The 17,243-nt window shown below is 39.4% G+C and overlaps 4 protein-coding genes across 7 annotated transcripts; 2 read left to right on the top strand and 2 right to left on the bottom strand.

Annotated features, from left to right (window-relative positions):
* Positions 1-262: 262 nt before the first annotated feature.
* LOC100123491 (Golgi reassembly-stacking protein 2) lies at positions 263-3,110 on the bottom strand. The gene is made up of 7 exons (XM_008214438.4): positions 2,609-3,110; positions 2,437-2,517; positions 2,151-2,354; positions 1,730-1,947; positions 1,564-1,651; positions 1,115-1,481; positions 263-1,037 (listed from the first exon to the last, which is right to left on the bottom strand). Exons 1-7 carry the CDS (start codon positions 2,669-2,671, stop codon positions 700-702), a joined length of 1,359 nt encoding a protein of 452 aa, XP_008212660.1. The 5' UTR covers positions 2,672-3,110; the 3' UTR covers positions 263-699.
* Positions 3,111-3,198: 88 nt separating this feature from the next.
* Positions 3,199-14,497, top strand: LOC100123506 (tRNA-dihydrouridine(16/17) synthase [NAD(P)(+)]-like). Its single transcript, XM_008214448.4, has 9 exons — positions 3,199-3,334; positions 12,124-12,401; positions 12,638-12,797; positions 12,881-13,076; positions 13,143-13,391; positions 13,518-13,663; positions 13,733-13,830; positions 13,971-14,129; positions 14,201-14,497. The coding sequence occupies exons 2-9, from the start codon at positions 12,135-12,137 to the stop codon at positions 14,357-14,359; spliced, it is 1,434 nt and encodes a 477-aa protein (XP_008212670.2). The 5' UTR covers positions 3,199-3,334; positions 12,124-12,134; the 3' UTR covers positions 14,360-14,497.
* LOC100123499 lies at positions 3,411-11,577 on the top strand. Its single transcript, XM_001607093.6, has 2 exons — positions 3,411-5,640; positions 6,969-11,577. The coding sequence occupies exon 2, from the start codon at positions 7,099-7,101 to the stop codon at positions 9,148-9,150; it is 2,052 nt and encodes a 683-aa protein (XP_001607143.1). The 5' UTR covers positions 3,411-5,640; positions 6,969-7,098; the 3' UTR covers positions 9,151-11,577.
* LOC100123510 (protoheme IX farnesyltransferase, mitochondrial) lies at positions 13,827-17,176 on the bottom strand. Of its 4 annotated transcripts, none has more exons than XM_001607104.5 (7): positions 16,927-17,176; positions 16,299-16,420; positions 15,855-16,131; positions 15,586-15,781; positions 15,342-15,517; positions 14,945-15,262; positions 13,827-14,875 (listed from the first exon to the last, which is right to left on the bottom strand). In XM_001607104.5, the coding sequence occupies exons 2-7, from the start codon at positions 16,374-16,376 to the stop codon at positions 14,658-14,660; spliced, it is 1,263 nt and encodes a 420-aa protein (XP_001607154.1). In that variant the 5' UTR covers positions 16,377-16,420; positions 16,927-17,176; the 3' UTR covers positions 13,827-14,657. The 4 variants fall into 4 exon arrangements, with proteins under 4 accessions (XP_001607154.1, XP_003424094.1, XP_008212668.1 ...); XM_003424046.5 differs by having other exon boundaries at positions 16,505-17,096; XM_008214446.4 differs by lacking the exon at positions 16,927-17,176 and adding an exon at positions 16,594-16,893.
* Positions 17,177-17,243: the final 67 nt, after the last annotated feature.

Genomic DNA, 17,243 nt, shown 5'->3' with positions numbered 1-17,243 from the left:
GCTCCACCTATTATGTTTTAATAAAATTAACATCTATGTAATAAATTTTTAACTTCATTTTCGAAAAAAAGTAATACAATCTACATAATATATACCCTTTTCAAAAATACTGCAAAAAAATGTATTGTAGTTATAAACATATATTAAAGGAAAACTAACAGAAGTTAAAAATGTTGTTAAATCAGTTACTTTCAACAACTAAAAAGCAACAATCAAGATATTTAAGAGCAGTTACTTTCATTCTTAAAAAAAAAAGAGAATATAAAGCTATCCAACAATCATAATATTTTATTATCGCCATTCAAGATCTTGGTTCATAAAAGATTTATCAGGTGTATGATATAAATAAATATAAAATCTTTATAGTTTGAAAATTGATTATTTGTAACTCTGATTGAATTTTCAAAGATTTTTTAATACAAAAAAAAATCATTGACAAAGTTACTAAATTCTATATTTACAATAAAAACGCAGTAGTTTTTACACACGATTACTGATCTTCTGCAACAAATACACTGCGCCTGAGATTTTGATTATTATAATAGTATATCTCCAACCCAACGATATCTTTCCCTTCTTTATCTCTACAAATACAAATTTTCAAAGCAGTCAAGAAACAACAATGTTCTCTCACGCACATAACAATCTTCATCATTTTGGCTTGTCATTTTCCTTTCTTGGATTTCATCTTGGTGTTTGTTATTGGGTTGGCGAGGACACAACATTAGCCTCAGGAATTTGACTTTGCGGCATTACAGGCGCGTAAAATGATGGATTTTGAGGTGCAGCGGCGCTGACAGTAATAGGCGGCATTCCAGGTAGCGAGATGGGAGTCGTCACGACTTGCGGTTGCGGAATATTGGGACTCGGTATGTTCGGTGAAATTGGTGAAGCTGGCGACGGACCCAGATTTATACTCGTAGAGCGCGAGTTATAACTAGGATACAATTCGCTTTGAACTGTACTCGGTGGTAACGGCGGACTCATTGGCATACCAGGAATGTTAGGTGTACTTGTATAATCAGCTGGTTGAATAGCTAAAATACAATAAGTGTTTTCAAGATTTTGCGTCTTATATTGTAAATATTTAATTTTTGCTGTTACTTTTACTTACTAGGAGGATAGTTCAGTTGTTGTTGCAATGAATATTGTGAAACACCCATTGGCTGTTGAAGAGGCTGCTGCTGTTGTTGTGGGGAGTACATTGGAATACTTGTTGGTGATTGTTGTGGTGATTGCATTGAGATATTAGGCGATTGTTGAGAAGAATACATTGGAATAGATGTATTTACTGTGCTTGTTGTTATTACGATGTTAGGATCGGTTACTAAAGGATTAGTCTGGGGTTCAGATATGTTTTGTGGTACAGGTGTTGGTTGAGCAATTTGTTTGGTTTTTGCTGGATCCATTGAAGGAAATGTGTAAGTTGGAGGTGTAGAAAATTGTTGAACATTTGTAGCTGTTGTGCTTTGAACACTAGTCTAAATTTGGAAGATATAAAATTTTGTCAGAATAAATAATTTTTGAACATAATTATAATGACTATAATGTTATTTGTCTTACCAAAGGAAGCACATTATGAGTTTTGTTGTCCACAATATTTCTGATTGGTATTCTATGAAGATAACCATATCCTATTCCACATCCAAGACTGAAAGATTATAAACCCTCAATTATAATTACATGAACTGTTGATACTTGTAACAAGTAAATATCTTTATTTTCTTACCTTCCTTCACCACCCCATGTATTATTAGGAGTAATAGTGACTTCTCTACAAGAATCATCGTCAATGTTATAAACATATAACTTCAGTGGACGAGATTCGTGAGCTTCAATCAGTGTAAACAAGTCTTCGCTCTCATGAAGAACTGAATCTGCACCAATGATATAATCTGTAAACGGTCTTAGACCAGCCAATTCCGCTGGAGAAGAAGGATGAACTTCCTGAAATCAAAAGGATTTATTGACTGATGAACTTTTGTGATGTTATGAAGCCTATCAACCCAAAACTATTTGTTGACTTCACAGGTCGATAACCTATCTATCTTTATTTAAATATATTTATTTAAAACTAATCAACAAGGAAATTCACTACACCGATAGACAAATCCAAATGTATACAGTTAGAAAAACTAAGTATATCTTACCAGGACATGCCAAACATTCTCATTAGCACCTTCAAATGAGCAAAACCTTATGCTCACTCCAAGTAGCCCCTGGCCACCCCATGTCATGCTCGGCATAATAGTAGTCTGCCTCACTGACTGAGTTTTACTACTGTACACAGTAATCAAAAGTTCCTTGTCAACTCCAGCCTTCAGCAGTTCCTTCAAGGTATCATTATCCTGATCCTACAACCCAAGAGCACAATAAACATCCAAGATCCAAACACTCCAACACCTACATAGCAGAAGAAAATGCATAGACACATACCAATCTTGTGTTTCCAATAGATACAATAAAATCGAAAAACGCCTCGAGGCCGGCCTTCTGCCCTGGCGAGCCATCCTGCACCTACAATAGCCAAAATAAGTATCAATTAATACTCCACACGCTTCCATACTTGTCTATAAGACGCCTCAATTATTTTGACAGGTTGCCTCACCCTGAGTACGTGATAACCTTCCGTGCCGCCACCGGGTATCTCGACGCTATGAGATCCTCCCATGGTGTCTATCCCCTAGGCACACACAGCAACAGGAGCAGAAGCGTTCAGGTAGCCCCGGCCACGAGCACTAACATCGGGAGAGTAAACTGTCACAGACTGGGATCCGCAGCGCGCTGTCCCAGTGGACGATTTTCGTCGAGCGGAAAATTACGTGGCACAGATGTCTTGTCGAATTTGGACCGCTGGCAGAGCCACGGACCACGATACACACGCCGAATGTACATTGAGCACATAGATTGGAACTCGATTGATGAGAATAAAAAAGTTACGGGCCATCTGATGGCAAGTGCAAAAGTTTCGATTATTGCCTTTTTTATAGATGGTTTTTACTGCTGATACATCGGTAATTTAGATGTATCGTGGTTTCATTCTTGCGCTATTGAAATTAAAATAAAAATTCTTTATTCGTTTGTCAAATTTCATTATGTATAGAAATCGTAGACTACTGCTAGGTCGATAAGTATATACGGGATTTGGCGCTGTCGTCGCCAGACTCGTTCGTAGCTTATGTTACACTTTCGCATCTCTAAAACTACGTCAGCTATGTATACGTCGAAGAGATAATAAAAAAGTTTTAGTGCAGCTTTCTGCACATTTGTGTTTATATTGTTACAATTTTTGATTGTTGAATTTTTGTCGACAGCCGGAGCTGCTCCGTGAATTGTAAGTAAAATTATGTTTGTGCTTACTTATGTACGCGTTTCAAAAGTTATATTTAGGCTTATTTTATGATTTTTAAAACCACTGAAAAAACTAACGTGTGTCACGTGTATACATCAAAACACTACTTATATTGCGTTAAATGAAAAAGGACATAGGTTTGTAAATCAATTAAATGTTTATTTTCAACTATTTAAACATGTCACATCCGATAGAGGGTCCTGATCTAAAGAAATACAGTTGCTTCTCTTAATAACCCAAAAATGGTAAAGGTTATAAGAACTAACTGTAACATAAGTATAAATATTGTTCTGATTCTAAACAATTCTTATTTTTATTCGTTTTTGTGTTCTGTCCATACATGTAGAAAATTTTCAAAGCCTTGTACGTACAACACAAATTGACAATTAATCAAGGTTCTCTTGGTAATAGCATAGTTGTAGCAACTGACAACTGTTGAATAATCTAGAGCATTTTAGTTCAACAAATCTGTTTAATTGTAAGTTTAAAATTTAAACCTTTGATTTAAATTTCTGATACAATGTACTGTATCAATTCAGATGTATGCAAAAATTAAGATTTACCATGGTAATAATCTTACTAGTTTTATGCAAATACAATGCTATAAAACCACCAGACATCCAATGTAGGGCTATGAAATTAAAGAATTTTATCACAAGTTTATGAACATCTCTTTATTATTATTCATTTGTTTTATTTGTTTTGAGCAATCTTGACAAATTTGATTTTAAAAATGATTTATTAAATATATTTTTCAATTGTAAAATGTATTATTTGGTATTATATTATACCTTATATTTAGACTGATCTTTAAGTAGGTCAGCTATTCAGACTTGAATTTGCATCGAGTTCTTTTCAAAGGGTGCACAATAGGCCATCAAAAAACAGTCTACTTATCAAAGAGAATAGAAGCTTTGATGCCTAAAATGCACACAATATAAACTTAAAATAGTCTTTTGATAAAAAAAAAAGAATAGAACAATTGTAGATGCAAAAACAAGTAGGCCCACAAAATAGGTTTATGATACAGTTCAAGAAAACTTAAGACCAATATGCAATATTTTTTAGCACAGTGTGCACAGTTAAATAATTTATTTTTTAATTTGTCATGAATTAATAATAATTATAATACTCAATAAATAGTTGTAAAAACGTGTAACACGATACATTATTCTTCTATTTTACAAGTAAAAGTAGTATAGGTATAGTAGAAACAGACGCATACACGTAGTTATTTTACTCATTTTTCTAACATTTGAAGAAATTTGCTATAAAATATTGTAAATCGTAAATTTTATTCAGAATATTGAATAAATCCCGAACCCCATAACAACCGAAAGAGTATTGCCTTATCAAGCTATGACAGGTTCCCTTCACATATACAATCTCCTCAACTGTATGACCAAACTTGCCTTCTTCCACTTACAACCCTCCGCGACTTATCGCCCCTATTCAATCTACTCCTTTATATTCTATTCCCCCTGAACCGAACAATGTCTCTACCCACACGAAAACAAAGAAATAAAGGAAAGAAAAACATCGACCCTCCGAAAAGGCAAAGTCGTGAGAGCTCAACGCCGCTCCTCGCACGCACCTCTCTCTCTCTCTCTCTCTCTCTCTCTCTCTCTCTCTCTCTCTCTCTCTCTCTCTCTCTCTCTCTCTCTCTCTCTCTCATATCGATCCGGTTTTTCGCGGTAGTTCCGTTCCGCGATGCGCGATTTTCGCGTGTTGTATATATACAGTTACAGAACAGCGGCGTAGCATACAACACGCGCGCGCACACTCCGGACGCAATTCACCTCTTATTGGTGCTATAATAGTGCAGCCGATTTTTTTTTATACTGTACACACTGCACACACGTAGCGTATATAGGTAGGGTTGCCATGTCGCTATCGATTTGCGTGAGGAAGACAAGTTGTGCTAGTGGTAGTGGCAGCGGATATCAGTATTAGTTCGCTGTGGCGCGAACGAAGAAAGACACGAGCGTGTAGGGGCGTGGGTGTATACCCCCTATACACTACCATGATATCGAAGAAGACTTAAGCGAGAGAGTGTGTAGAGTGCGCAAGAGTCCTCCTCGCGTGTGTATAGGCGCTAAGCAGTACTAGCTGCAGTCGTGAGCCAGAACAACAGCAGCAGCCACGACGACGACGACGATGTTGTTGTTGTCGTCGGCGGCTGAGGAGGAGGTGGTGGAAGTAGCGGCACTGCTATCAGTGCAGGCCTGCAAGTGACTGCGTATCGGGAGACAAAGGACTGATGGTTCTCGCCGAGATCAAGTTTTCTGGTAAGTATTTCTATATTCTTTTCGCTTATCCATAATTACATGTAACTGTCGGATTCGTATATGTATCTCAGTGTAGGGGGTTTGATTTATAGGCTTGATCTAGTTCCGAACGATGATGGTCCCTCGTTATACAGAGTAGAAGCGAGAAAGAGTAGAGCGAGTAGCGGCCGCTTGAATATTTTATCGCGCGCGGAATACGTAATTTCTCATCGATTCTTATAATCCATATATGCTGCTGCATACGGGGGAAAACGCGCGCGCGAGCACGATTAGGACCGGATTATACTCTGTTGCACTATTGCCGTCAGCCGCGCGATGCTTTTCACGTTACGTGCTGATCTGCTCGACGCGCAGTCAGAGCTTTGTTATCCGTCGAAGGATTATTATGACGTACACGAAAACGTTATTAAAATTCGCGAGTCGGTCGAGTTTAACAACTGATAAACAGCGTGCAATATGTCGTGTCTCAATTAATTCGATATTTAGATGCAACTCCCGAACTGTGACAAGTTCATTTCGCTTGAGCTTGTTACTATATAGAATGTGGGTCACAGTGTCTATAGGTCGCTGTATAGCTCCATAAAAAAGTGTCTGTAAACAAGTGACCGGGATAATTGCGCGGATTCTTTCGTATGCATATTAAAAGTTTCGTGGCGACGTGATACAGTGCGGACTAATTAGAAATGCCAGCTGCGCGGGCTTGAAATAGCGTCACGCGCTTTACATTCAATTAGAAAAATTAGTGCGTATAGGTCGGAAAAAGTATAGTATCGCGGGGAAAATCGATGGGAAATGGTAGAAAATGATAATGTCAAAGCTTATAAGGCGACGTTAGCAGTAATTTATTAAAGCTATTTTTATGATATGCCCCGTTAATGGTATGAGACTGGTGAGAAGGAACGATAAAAAATAACCCTTGACCTCGAGCGATTCTATGCGGTATATCTATAAATGTGTGCATATAGGAAAAAAGCTGTAGACGCCTATAGCTCTTTTTTCTTCGAGCATCGGCAAGGTACACAAAGGTTTACACTTTATATATATATATATATATATATATATATATATATATATATATATATATATATATATATATAAAATAAAGTTATCGCCTTGTGCCTTGCACTTCTTCACTTTGAACTTCACCCAGCGCGTTTAATATTAGAAAAATCGATACGACGCGGCTTTGCACTTTAACAAGAAAAAACAGCTCGTTTTTTTTCGAGGTATAAAACAAATGACGTTTTCTTTTGCAATTTCTTCCTTCAATATTTGCAAATAGAAACTTTTCCAACGGTAATAGTTCTTTCTCTCGCTTTGTTCCGCAGGTTTCCTCCAGAAGCGTCGTGCCGCCGAATCTGAGACTATAAAGCAGCTTACCACCCCCCGCCGCCGGAACCATCACCCTCAGCAGCCGCGCAATCGCCGGCGTCGTCGCTATGTCAACGGCTGTCCGGCATGCGAAACGCGCGCAACAGCCGACAGCAGCAGCAGCAGCAGCAGCACAACTCCACCCGCCTCGCACGTCACTTGTCTCGCTACTGCTCACTCCAAGAGACAGGACTCACGCCACCGGAGCAGCGTCGCTTCCGGCGAATTCACGGGCTGCAGCTGCCCCTACACCCGCAGCAGTTCCTCGGCTGGCTCGTGCTCGCCGTCGTCGGAGCCAGCACCTTCGGCTGCGTCGTCCCGGTCCTCGGACCCCAGCTTCGACCGCCGGTCTGCGCCGTCGTCGGCTCCGCGTTTCTCGTCCATCTAGCCGCTCATCTCTGCGCTCTCCTCCTCGACCCGGCCGAGGCCGAGGTTCGACGACAGCCGGCCTCCAAGCTAGTGCCGGAGTTCGATCGGAGCAAGCATCTGCACGTCATCGAGAACGGCAGGTGTCACTTGTGTAATGTCGACGCCTCCTCCAAGAGGACGAAGCACTGCTCGGTCTGCAACAAGTGCGTCGCGCGCTTTGACCACCACTGCAAGTGGCTCAACAACTGCGTGGGCAGGCGAAACTACGCCGCGTTCATAGTCTGCCTGGTCTCGGCGATCGTCATCGCCCTGGCCGTCCTCGGCCTCGTCGTCGCCGAGTTGTCGCTCGTTCGTCTCGAGGCGCGGCTTTGGGCCGAGCACAACGCCACTGACATGGACAACGTCACGCTGCCGCTGAGTCTGCCGCTGCCCGGCACCGGCTCGCTCATCGTCATCTCCATCGTCGGCATCCTCTCGGCCATCGCCGCCGTCCTGCTCATCCACCTCTGCTTCTTCCACGGCTACATCGCCTGTCTGGGAGTCACGACTTACGAGTACCTACGGAGCAAGCACAACAAGCAGAACGCCGTGGCGAGAAACGCCAGCTCCGGAGCTACCATCACCGAGGAGAACGGCAGGAACGGTGGAATAGCCGCTGTCTGCCTCAACAATCGTTCGTCCTTCTGCAACCAGCAGCAGCAACCTCAGCAGGACGCGCCGCTGCGATACCACTTCTGCGAGACGGTGAACGCCAACGACGGTAGCCGGAGCGACTCGCGCAACATCTACATCTGCTCGACCCACACCTCCACCACGACCACTGCTCAGATCAGTCAGCAGAGTCAGAACGGCTGCAACACGCTGCAGACCACGACGATCCAGCAGCGCAGCGACATGGAGAAGGAGCGCCGAAACTTCCACCTCTACTTCTCCTATGACTCGCGCTGCAACGAGACCCAGATCGAGCTCACCTCTACCCAGACCGTCCTCAACGCCGATGGCTCGCAACAGCAGCAGCAGATCCAGCAGATCCAGCAGTTCGACCGTCCGCCTCTCGAGCTCAAGCCCTCGACGCCATCGCCCGTCTCCTGTTGTTTCTCCATCATGGGCCCCTCTTCCACGGCAAGTCTCGAGAAAGCCAAGCAGCGCAAGCTGCGCCAGGCCAATGCCGAGTTGCAACTCGATGAGCGTCATCACGACGGTAAGCCTCCGCTTAGCGCGAGGTCTTGTACGACCATGCGCCGCATCCAGACGTTCCTGCGCACCAGACTCAGAAAGAACGCCCGGCAAAGGGCTATCAATGCCGAGGCGTGCAGCGCCCGCAAGAACAAGATCAACCCGCTCACCGCTGGCTCCGAGTCCAAGGAGGATGATCGCAGTTTCAAAAACGAGCCCATCCGGTGCATTGCAGTCGAGCCCAGAGAGGACAGCGTGTCACCGCTTTCTCTCTTACCGATGGTCCAGCAGCAACAGCAGCTGCAGCCGCCGACAAAGTTGCCGCCGCTTACGCTGCCCTCGCGTCACCGACTCGGCAAGTCCGAGCTCGTACTCGCTGACCCGGCTAGTTTGGCAATCGTCAAGAGGAACCAGCCCCACTTGAGGGTGAGGCGAGCCTCGCTCGGCCACAAAAGGCCCAGGTTCAAGGTGGGCCCGCACCTCGCACAGTCCGCCCAGCTATCGCCGATACCCGAGTCCGAGCTGTCCAAGCCGGCCTCGCCCAGATCGCCGCCGCTCAATCACTTCACCTTCCCACCGCTAAATAGTTCATAGATCATGGTTGGACGTGTGCAGACTGTCGAGAGATGATGCGTTGTTGTTGTTTTCTAGTTGTAAGAGTTTGAGAGAGGACTGAGGAAGACTCAGCTATGGTGTTTCGAAAGGGTTTTATCGAGATTTTCCGTAGTTTTAGAAAGCGAGATCGACAAAGTTTTTGCTCATCGGTTCTCGAGTTTGACGCATTCGTGATTTTTGTTATAGACACATTTAGTTTAATGAACTTCTTTTGATATAACGTAACGATTAAAAATGTGATGATCAAAGTTCTTTGCTGTCAACTCATGAAAGTATTGTATTTCTTGAATTTTAAACTCGATTATTCTCAATCATCCATTCGTTGCTAGTATTGTTGAATTTTATCAATATTAGCTAAATTTTAAAGAATATAATAATACGTGTATAACGACTAATAAATGTAATTGCAGAGAGTATTAATATAATATAGATCAAATAAGATTAGATGTCTATCTGAAATGGTATATTGCTTTATCAGAGCGTTGAATTGTCCATAAAACAATTTGATTGACCTATAGGATGCATTAGAAATTTTTTAACTTATTCTATTGAATAATACATGAGCTATTGTGACATAAAATAAGCAACCATTATGAATCGAAACTCAAAATTAGAATAATGATATAAGCATAAATCTAAACTAATTAACAAATCATTCTTCCGTGCCAATGTACAAATAGTTGATAATAAACTTTGTTAAGCATAGTATATGCATTGAACAATGTATCTCGAAAGTTTAGCAAAGATGACCCGACGAGTGAAAACTTTGAATCTTAACCTTTTAGAGTTTATGGGCCGATAAAATTTTAGAGATAACTAAAAATCAGAATTTTAGACAATGACACTTTAGGAATTAAAAGAGCACTTTGTTTCATGTGAAGTATAAGCCGTACCAAAGCTATTTTCAGCAACTATGTTTACTGTTTGAATTTCGATTGTTTATGTTTCGAAGACTTCGTATAAAGTCGATGACAATCTCTTGATTTATTTACATAAAGCACGGAGAAAATCGTCTTATCTAGCAAAACCAAATATTAAATTTCATCAGGGGCAGAATAAGAGTTTATAAAAACTCTTCAATGAAGTAATTTTTAAGCATAAAAAAATATTTAAAGTATGTATAGAAGACATATTAATTATAGTTATTATATGCATAGATTTAATCCTAGACATACAATTTATTGAATACATTTTAGTATTGCTAAAATGTATATAGTAATACCAGAAACAAGAATCAAAAACGAATGTAAATATGAATTGGCAACAAAATCAAAATAATATTTCAGTAAAAGTGTAGCTCTTTAAAATTATTTAGATTTAGTTCAAAAACTACGTAGTTATTTACTTTGAAGATAAGCTTATAATCTACAATAGTTATATTAATACAATTTTTTAATATCTAAAAAAGTAACTCAAAAAGTAGATTTTTGATTAAACATAATTCCAGCGCGTAACTTTAGAAGATATATATTCGTAATTTTGAATATGATCATTAGAAAATAAATGGATCTATAATAATATTCTGCCCATGAAAAACCCTACCTAACAAACAAGAATAATTTTGCTACGGAAAGCGTTTTTCCGTGCAATGCTTGACCTAGCATCACATTGGTCTTGCTGTGAACATATGAAGAAACCATACTCTCGTTGACACAATTGTTTGGTATCCCCCAATACTTCTGAATAAACGAATAAATGTATACGCGATTATACGAGCCGTTATATGGAAAATGTATAATAAAAAAGTGTCGTATAATCGCCGCAGCCTATGACTCTGCGCGAGTAAAAATTTAGACGTCTATTTTGAATAAAACGTATATCCGCAGATAAACGCGAGCTTTTCTACTGAATAATTTTACTGCTAAACAGCGTACTGTAAAAGTACGAAACCAGCGATGTTCTGTATGATTGTGAAGATGAAAAACAGTATAAAATATCGTTGAAAAAGGAACGATTTGCGACATTGTTATCTATGCGTTTTTCTTACCTACATTCGTATGAGCCTTATTTTCGTTGCATAATTAAGACTGAACAAAATAAATAAAAAATAAAAAAATTTTTTTAAAATATGGAAAAGAGCAATAATGCTGAGTGGACCTAAGGAATGTTGTTTGGCATTGCGCTGCATAATATAAGGTTTAAGAAAACCCAAGCTATTATAATGCATTGCCCTATATCGTTAAATAGGCGTATTGCGGCACATCGCGTGTGAGTCTCATTGTTCGTTTAAGAATTATATGTATAAAATCTGGTTGATCAAAACATAACAACAAAAAAGGGTACATAAGCACACATTTTCCATGTGATACAGGCAAGATGTTTTAAATAATTTTATATTTATACACGATTCTATTGTTTAACAATTAAGTGAAATAAATGCCCGAATAAATTTTCATGGCTATTTAATTACCTGTGTTTCTATTATGCCCTCTCTATTCATTTCCATAGTCTCCATTATCTTTATGGTGCATAAACGAAATCGAAATTGATCATTAATCTATTTTAATCAATTCGTCGTGAAAAATGAAATTATTATTTTTACGTTTGAATATCGAATATATTAATTATTGAATAAAAATCTATAGAGCTTTTTACTTAACTTTGATGGCTTAATGGCCGTCATGTACGTCTGATCGTATCATGTATTTTCTACTTGAGCATCAACTTGATTTATAATTTTTTAGAAAAAGCATTAAACTAGTTGAGTGTTGTGAATTAAAAATATTAAACATTTACAAATTATCAATAAGTAATATATAAGTTTCATAATTTTCGTAGAAAAACATATGTATTATCAAGGCATTGCACGATAAAACTTAGCAAACAAAGCCGTCACTCGCGCAACGAAACTATTTACCCACTCGACGGCCAAAGAGCCAACACCCTAAGCACGCCTCTATCTCGCTAGCCAATCCACCACTTGAATCACGTTTTTTCATCGTTCAATTTCAGAGCAAAAAACAATGGGCTCAGTAGAAGAGCTGGATAAGGAGGATAAAGAGGAGACGAAAGAGGAGGTAAATGTCTGGAGCGACGTGCTGGGCTCACCTCGTTACGTCGTGGCGCCAATGGTAGACGCGAGCGAATTGGCTTGGAGACTGCTGAGTCGAAGACACGGCGCCCAGCTATGCTACACGCCGATGCTGCACTCGTCGGTCTTCTGCAGAGATCCCAAGTACCGGGCTGAAGCCCTCGCAAGCACACCCGAGGATCGGCCGCTGATCGTTCAGGTATGCATAACTATCTTATGGAATTTTTTTAATTGTTTCTTTTCTTTATGAACTAAAATTTTTATATTGATTTCAATATATTATAAATATATCAGTGAAAATATCGTTAAGGAAATGGAAGAAGATCACGAAAAGTATAGATTCTAGATAAAAAGTTAAGGATTGAATAAAATTCATGATTTTTCGCAGAAAATAATGTAATTACTTACATGCGTTTCAACTTTGTCACTTAACAGTTTTGCGGAAACGATCCAGAGACATTGCTGAACGCAGCCCTTTTAGCGGAGCCCTATTGCGACGCGATCGATATAAATATCGGTTGTCCGCAGGCTATTGCGAAAAGAGGTCACTACGGAGCTTTTTTACAAGACGACTGGGAGCTTTTGAAAGAAATCGGTATTGATTTTAAAAACATAGCAGACCGTAATTGCTTATTTATGTATTTTTTTGCAACTAACACCTTAGAATTTAATTTTCAGTGTCGAAGATGAGCCAAGGAGTTAAGATTCCCATTACGTGCAAACTCCGCGTTTTTCCTGATATCAATAAGACGATTGAATACGCCAAGATGCTAGAGGCTGCAGGGGCTAAGATACTTACTGTGCACGGACGAACTAGAGAGCAAAAGGGACCACTCACGGGTTTAGCATCGTGGGAACATATATGCGCTGTTAGGTATAGTATTCAAATTAGAAGTTACAATTAATCTTTGAACTTATACGATTTTTTTTCGATATTTAGGCGGTCTGTTAAAGTACCAGTATTTGCGAACGGTAACATCCAGTGCATACAAGACGTAGAAAAGTGTATAGAAGAAACAGGCGTCCAAGGCGTCATGTCAGCCGAGGGCAATCTCTACAACCCGCATATTTTTGAGGGCGGGTATCCACCCTGTTGGGAGCCTGCGACGGAGTACCTCGACCTTCTTGACATTCATCCGGCGCCGTCATCCTATATTCGGGGTCACCTCTTCAAACTCTTCCAACACATGTAGGTTGACAAATGATTTCTCAAAGCGTGTAACACAAGTATCGACAATTCGAAATACAACGGGTTAACTTTGTAGCTTAGTAAATCGATGAAGAAAAATGTATCCCGCTTTTAACAAGAATGTAGATTTCTTTTACCAGAAAACGCAAACGAGAGGACGCATCTGGCTCAAAACTCGACGATGGAATCATTCCGTAGCGTTGTGCAAGCGCTAAAAGACAAGTACTTGCCTTACCACGAGGGTCATCTGATTTGGCGTCGAGAGAACGAAGGTTTGTTTTGTTTATCATCAAATTTATTTTTGACTTTGATTTTATTTTAAATTTCGTTGCTTGTTCTAGATTATAATTTAGAGCTTCCGCCGTGGTTGTGCCAACCATACGTACGGGATAGTCCAGAAGTGCATGTTAGCAAAGTAGAAGCAAAAAGAGTACAAACGGTTAGAATCCTTTTTTATTTCATCTCTTTACACACAATTTGCAAAGTTTTTGCGATAACGATTATGCGTCTAGCATGGTTTGCCATGATAATATTACTAACGCTAAAATATAATACATGTATGCACGTTTTTATTTACAGGAAACTTCGGCTGAGAAGAGGGACTACAAAGATGAAGATGGAAACGAAATATCGAGGAAACGATTAAAAAAATTAAGACGCATAGCTCGGAGACCAAACAAACCACAAGTACGTGTTAAACGAGGCTCAAATTTATGTGATAATTGTCCAAACCCACTAGTAAGTTTTTACTTAATTAAACATTTTTGCAGTATGAAAGAACATTTGATCAGAATATCTTGTGTTTTTAGGGTTCCAAATGTGAATACCAATTGTGCCGACAGTGTTGTCGAAATAAATGTTACACGGAAAATTTAGATTGTAGTGGCCACAGAAATTTGACTAAAACCAGAAGAAAAATGGCAATAGATTTTGCTATGCAGAGAAAAAACGGAGAGAACGCGAGTTGACACTTTGAGATTTTAATTGTTACAATAAATATCTGTAAATAATGTTTATACATCTATTAATCTATTTTTTTATCTGCATTAGTTCCATTTAAAATTCTGATTATTTTTTGCTAAAGTAAAATTTTGTTTAACTTAAAATGTTACTATATTATCACTGCAATAAATCTCATGTATCTTATTTATAATACAAGATTGTATTTTACAAAGTCATTTTGACTAATTATTTTACAGGTGTACAAATAACGATAACACAAGGTGTTATAGATTCGTATCTAGCTTGACCTGCCAAGCTACAGATTTAAGCTGATGTCGGTTGAAGAATTCTTGATATTGATTCAATTAATTGTCTTTTTTCTGTAACGTCGTTTAACTGCGAATTTTCTTTTTTGTCGGTATTCAAAAACCAATACTTTTTGCTTATAAGCATTAACGTCATTAAAATTGGCAAATGTAACAGTGAAAATCGAAACAGTCGCCGTGACGTACGTGCGTCGCCATGCTGCCTGAATTCCCATGCTAGAAACAAAAAATTTATCATGAAATAATTTAATAAAAGACAGTGAAAAATAATTCAAAAGCACCTACCGAGATAGAGGAAGTACGCGTTTAACGGTGTAGATGCAATTGCAAACCACCAATTAGTGACATCTAAAGCTGGCGCCAGATATGACAGAGCCGTGAGGACCACCGTATACCTGAACGATGTTTTTCGGCAAAGATCGGGATTACTAACAGCCATCATTCTATAACCAGCTTTCGAATAGTCAGGCCTCAAATTCCACGATAAGGCATTGAAATGTGGAAACTGCCAAGCATACAACATGCCAGACATAATCCAGGCACCAGGAGCAGCAATACTTCCGACACATCCTGCCCATCCCATCAGAGGCGGGATTGCACCAACTAAAATTGTATAATGACAATAATTATCACCAGACTTTAGAAAATCGGTCAAAAAATGTAATAGGAATAATCAACTTACCAACAGAACCAACCCATGTGTTAAGAATACTGACTCTCTTCATGGGGGTGTAAATAGATGTATACAAAATCAAATTAGCGCCTCCCAAGACTGCAGTAAGGGTGTTGACTTGTGTTGCTAGAAGAGTCACTCCTGCAATACCGGATATAGCAGCAAAGGCAATTGCATGCTCAGGGCTAATAAAAAATTGATGGTATTAGAGAATGTTACAATATTTATAATGGTTTATAGAATTTTTACTAACGCGAGTAAACCACGGACTAGAACTCTGTTTTTAGTACGGGCCATTTGGGCATCATAAGGAACTTCCATTGACTGATTGACAGCATTGGCTGCTGCTGAAACCAATCCAGTGCCAACAGAACATGCCAGAAATGTGACGAGATCAAAAGGAGCTGGAGCTATAGCATAGCCACCCATAGCAGTAATTACTACCAAAGCTAGAAAAAATTTGAGTCAAATTATAAACAAGATTTTTAAAAGCCATGAATAAAATAAAATACAAACACTCACATGTTAACCTTATTTTTGATAACATAAGGCAATATTTGTGAAGTTTCGTTGGATCTATTTCTATCTTGCCCCATTTCCATGTTTTAGTAGCTATTGCTTTGGATTGATTTTGACTATCTACCGTAGTATCAGGATTTAGATAATCTATGTCAGGAGGTATTACAGTTTTTGAATCTATGACGATGGAACGTAATTTGTGTTTTTTTCCCACAGCTATACATGGTGGTTCTTTGAAAATCAGAGGTTTCTCTTTCTGTTGTGGTGCACTTGCAGAGTACTATAAATAAACAAGTATACATAAATAAAATAGTATAATTAGGATACAAAATTATATTCAAAACTTTATTTTTCAAAATTATAACAAAACTATTTTAAATTGCTATAGTTATAGACTGAACTATACAGTAAAAAGGTTGAACTAAAAATCAAAACCAAACAACTCACTGTCACTGTAAGTACTTTTAATGTTGATAAACATGATAATTTCCGACAGAACCTGGCTGACTGCAGCGCCAATATCATATTAATGTTCCAGTGGCTGTGCTCAACAGCCTCTTGCTCTCATCCTAAAAACATTTTGACTGGCATGAGTGACTTTGTGGGCTACTATATCATCACTGCTTATGAAACTGCCTAGCGCATGTTTATACCGATGACATATATTATGATAGAACATGTTGATAGTAATTTTCCAAAGTAAAAACAATGCTGATTTTTCAAGCAGAAAATTCTCACTAACATCAACAAGCAAACTGGAGCATTTAGCACTCGGACAAACCTCAATCTACCATATTATAAAGTATATTTCCATGCCAAGAGCACCAGATGCATATACATTTACAGACTTTAATGAACGTGAATCAATGACAACTCCTCGAAATAGGAGCAGATCAAAACAATCAATTTGGAGCAAACAGACACCGCGAAATTTCGCAGGAAAATTCACGCGGAAAAAAGCAGAAGCCTCTTTATATTGACGAAAAATCACGCGACGACGAGGCAGCAGCAGCAGCGCACACTTCGCGAGATACACAGAGCAAAGGCACGTTGAAGGAATCGTATAACGACGAACCTTGTTTACTCTCGCTGACAGTCGTCGCACGGGTCACCGGGATGCTTCTCTAAGCCGTTCACTTCGCCAGGAGGCGGAGATCAGGTACATTAACCCTGGACTCGCGATAAATAAGATGTTGCATAATAAGGCCTTCGATGGCCGAGTTTAGAGGTTAGGCGCGCGGCAGCACCTTGTCAAAGGGCGAGCCGCGAGGAGAGCACGAAAAAGCTGTACACGCTGAATTTGCCGCAGCCGCAGAAGGACGGCGGCGCTAGTGCGCTGCAATAATGTGGAGATATATGCTATATACATATATAGCAAATATATATATATAA

The sequence above is a fragment of the Nasonia vitripennis genome, chromosome 2 (genome assembly GCF_009193385.2).
Source record: "Nasonia vitripennis strain AsymCx chromosome 2, Nvit_psr_1.1, whole genome shotgun sequence".
NCBI classification, from domain to species: Eukaryota; Metazoa; Arthropoda; class Insecta; order Hymenoptera; family Pteromalidae; genus Nasonia; species Nasonia vitripennis.
This window is presented reverse-complemented; position numbering and strand designations above follow the sequence as displayed.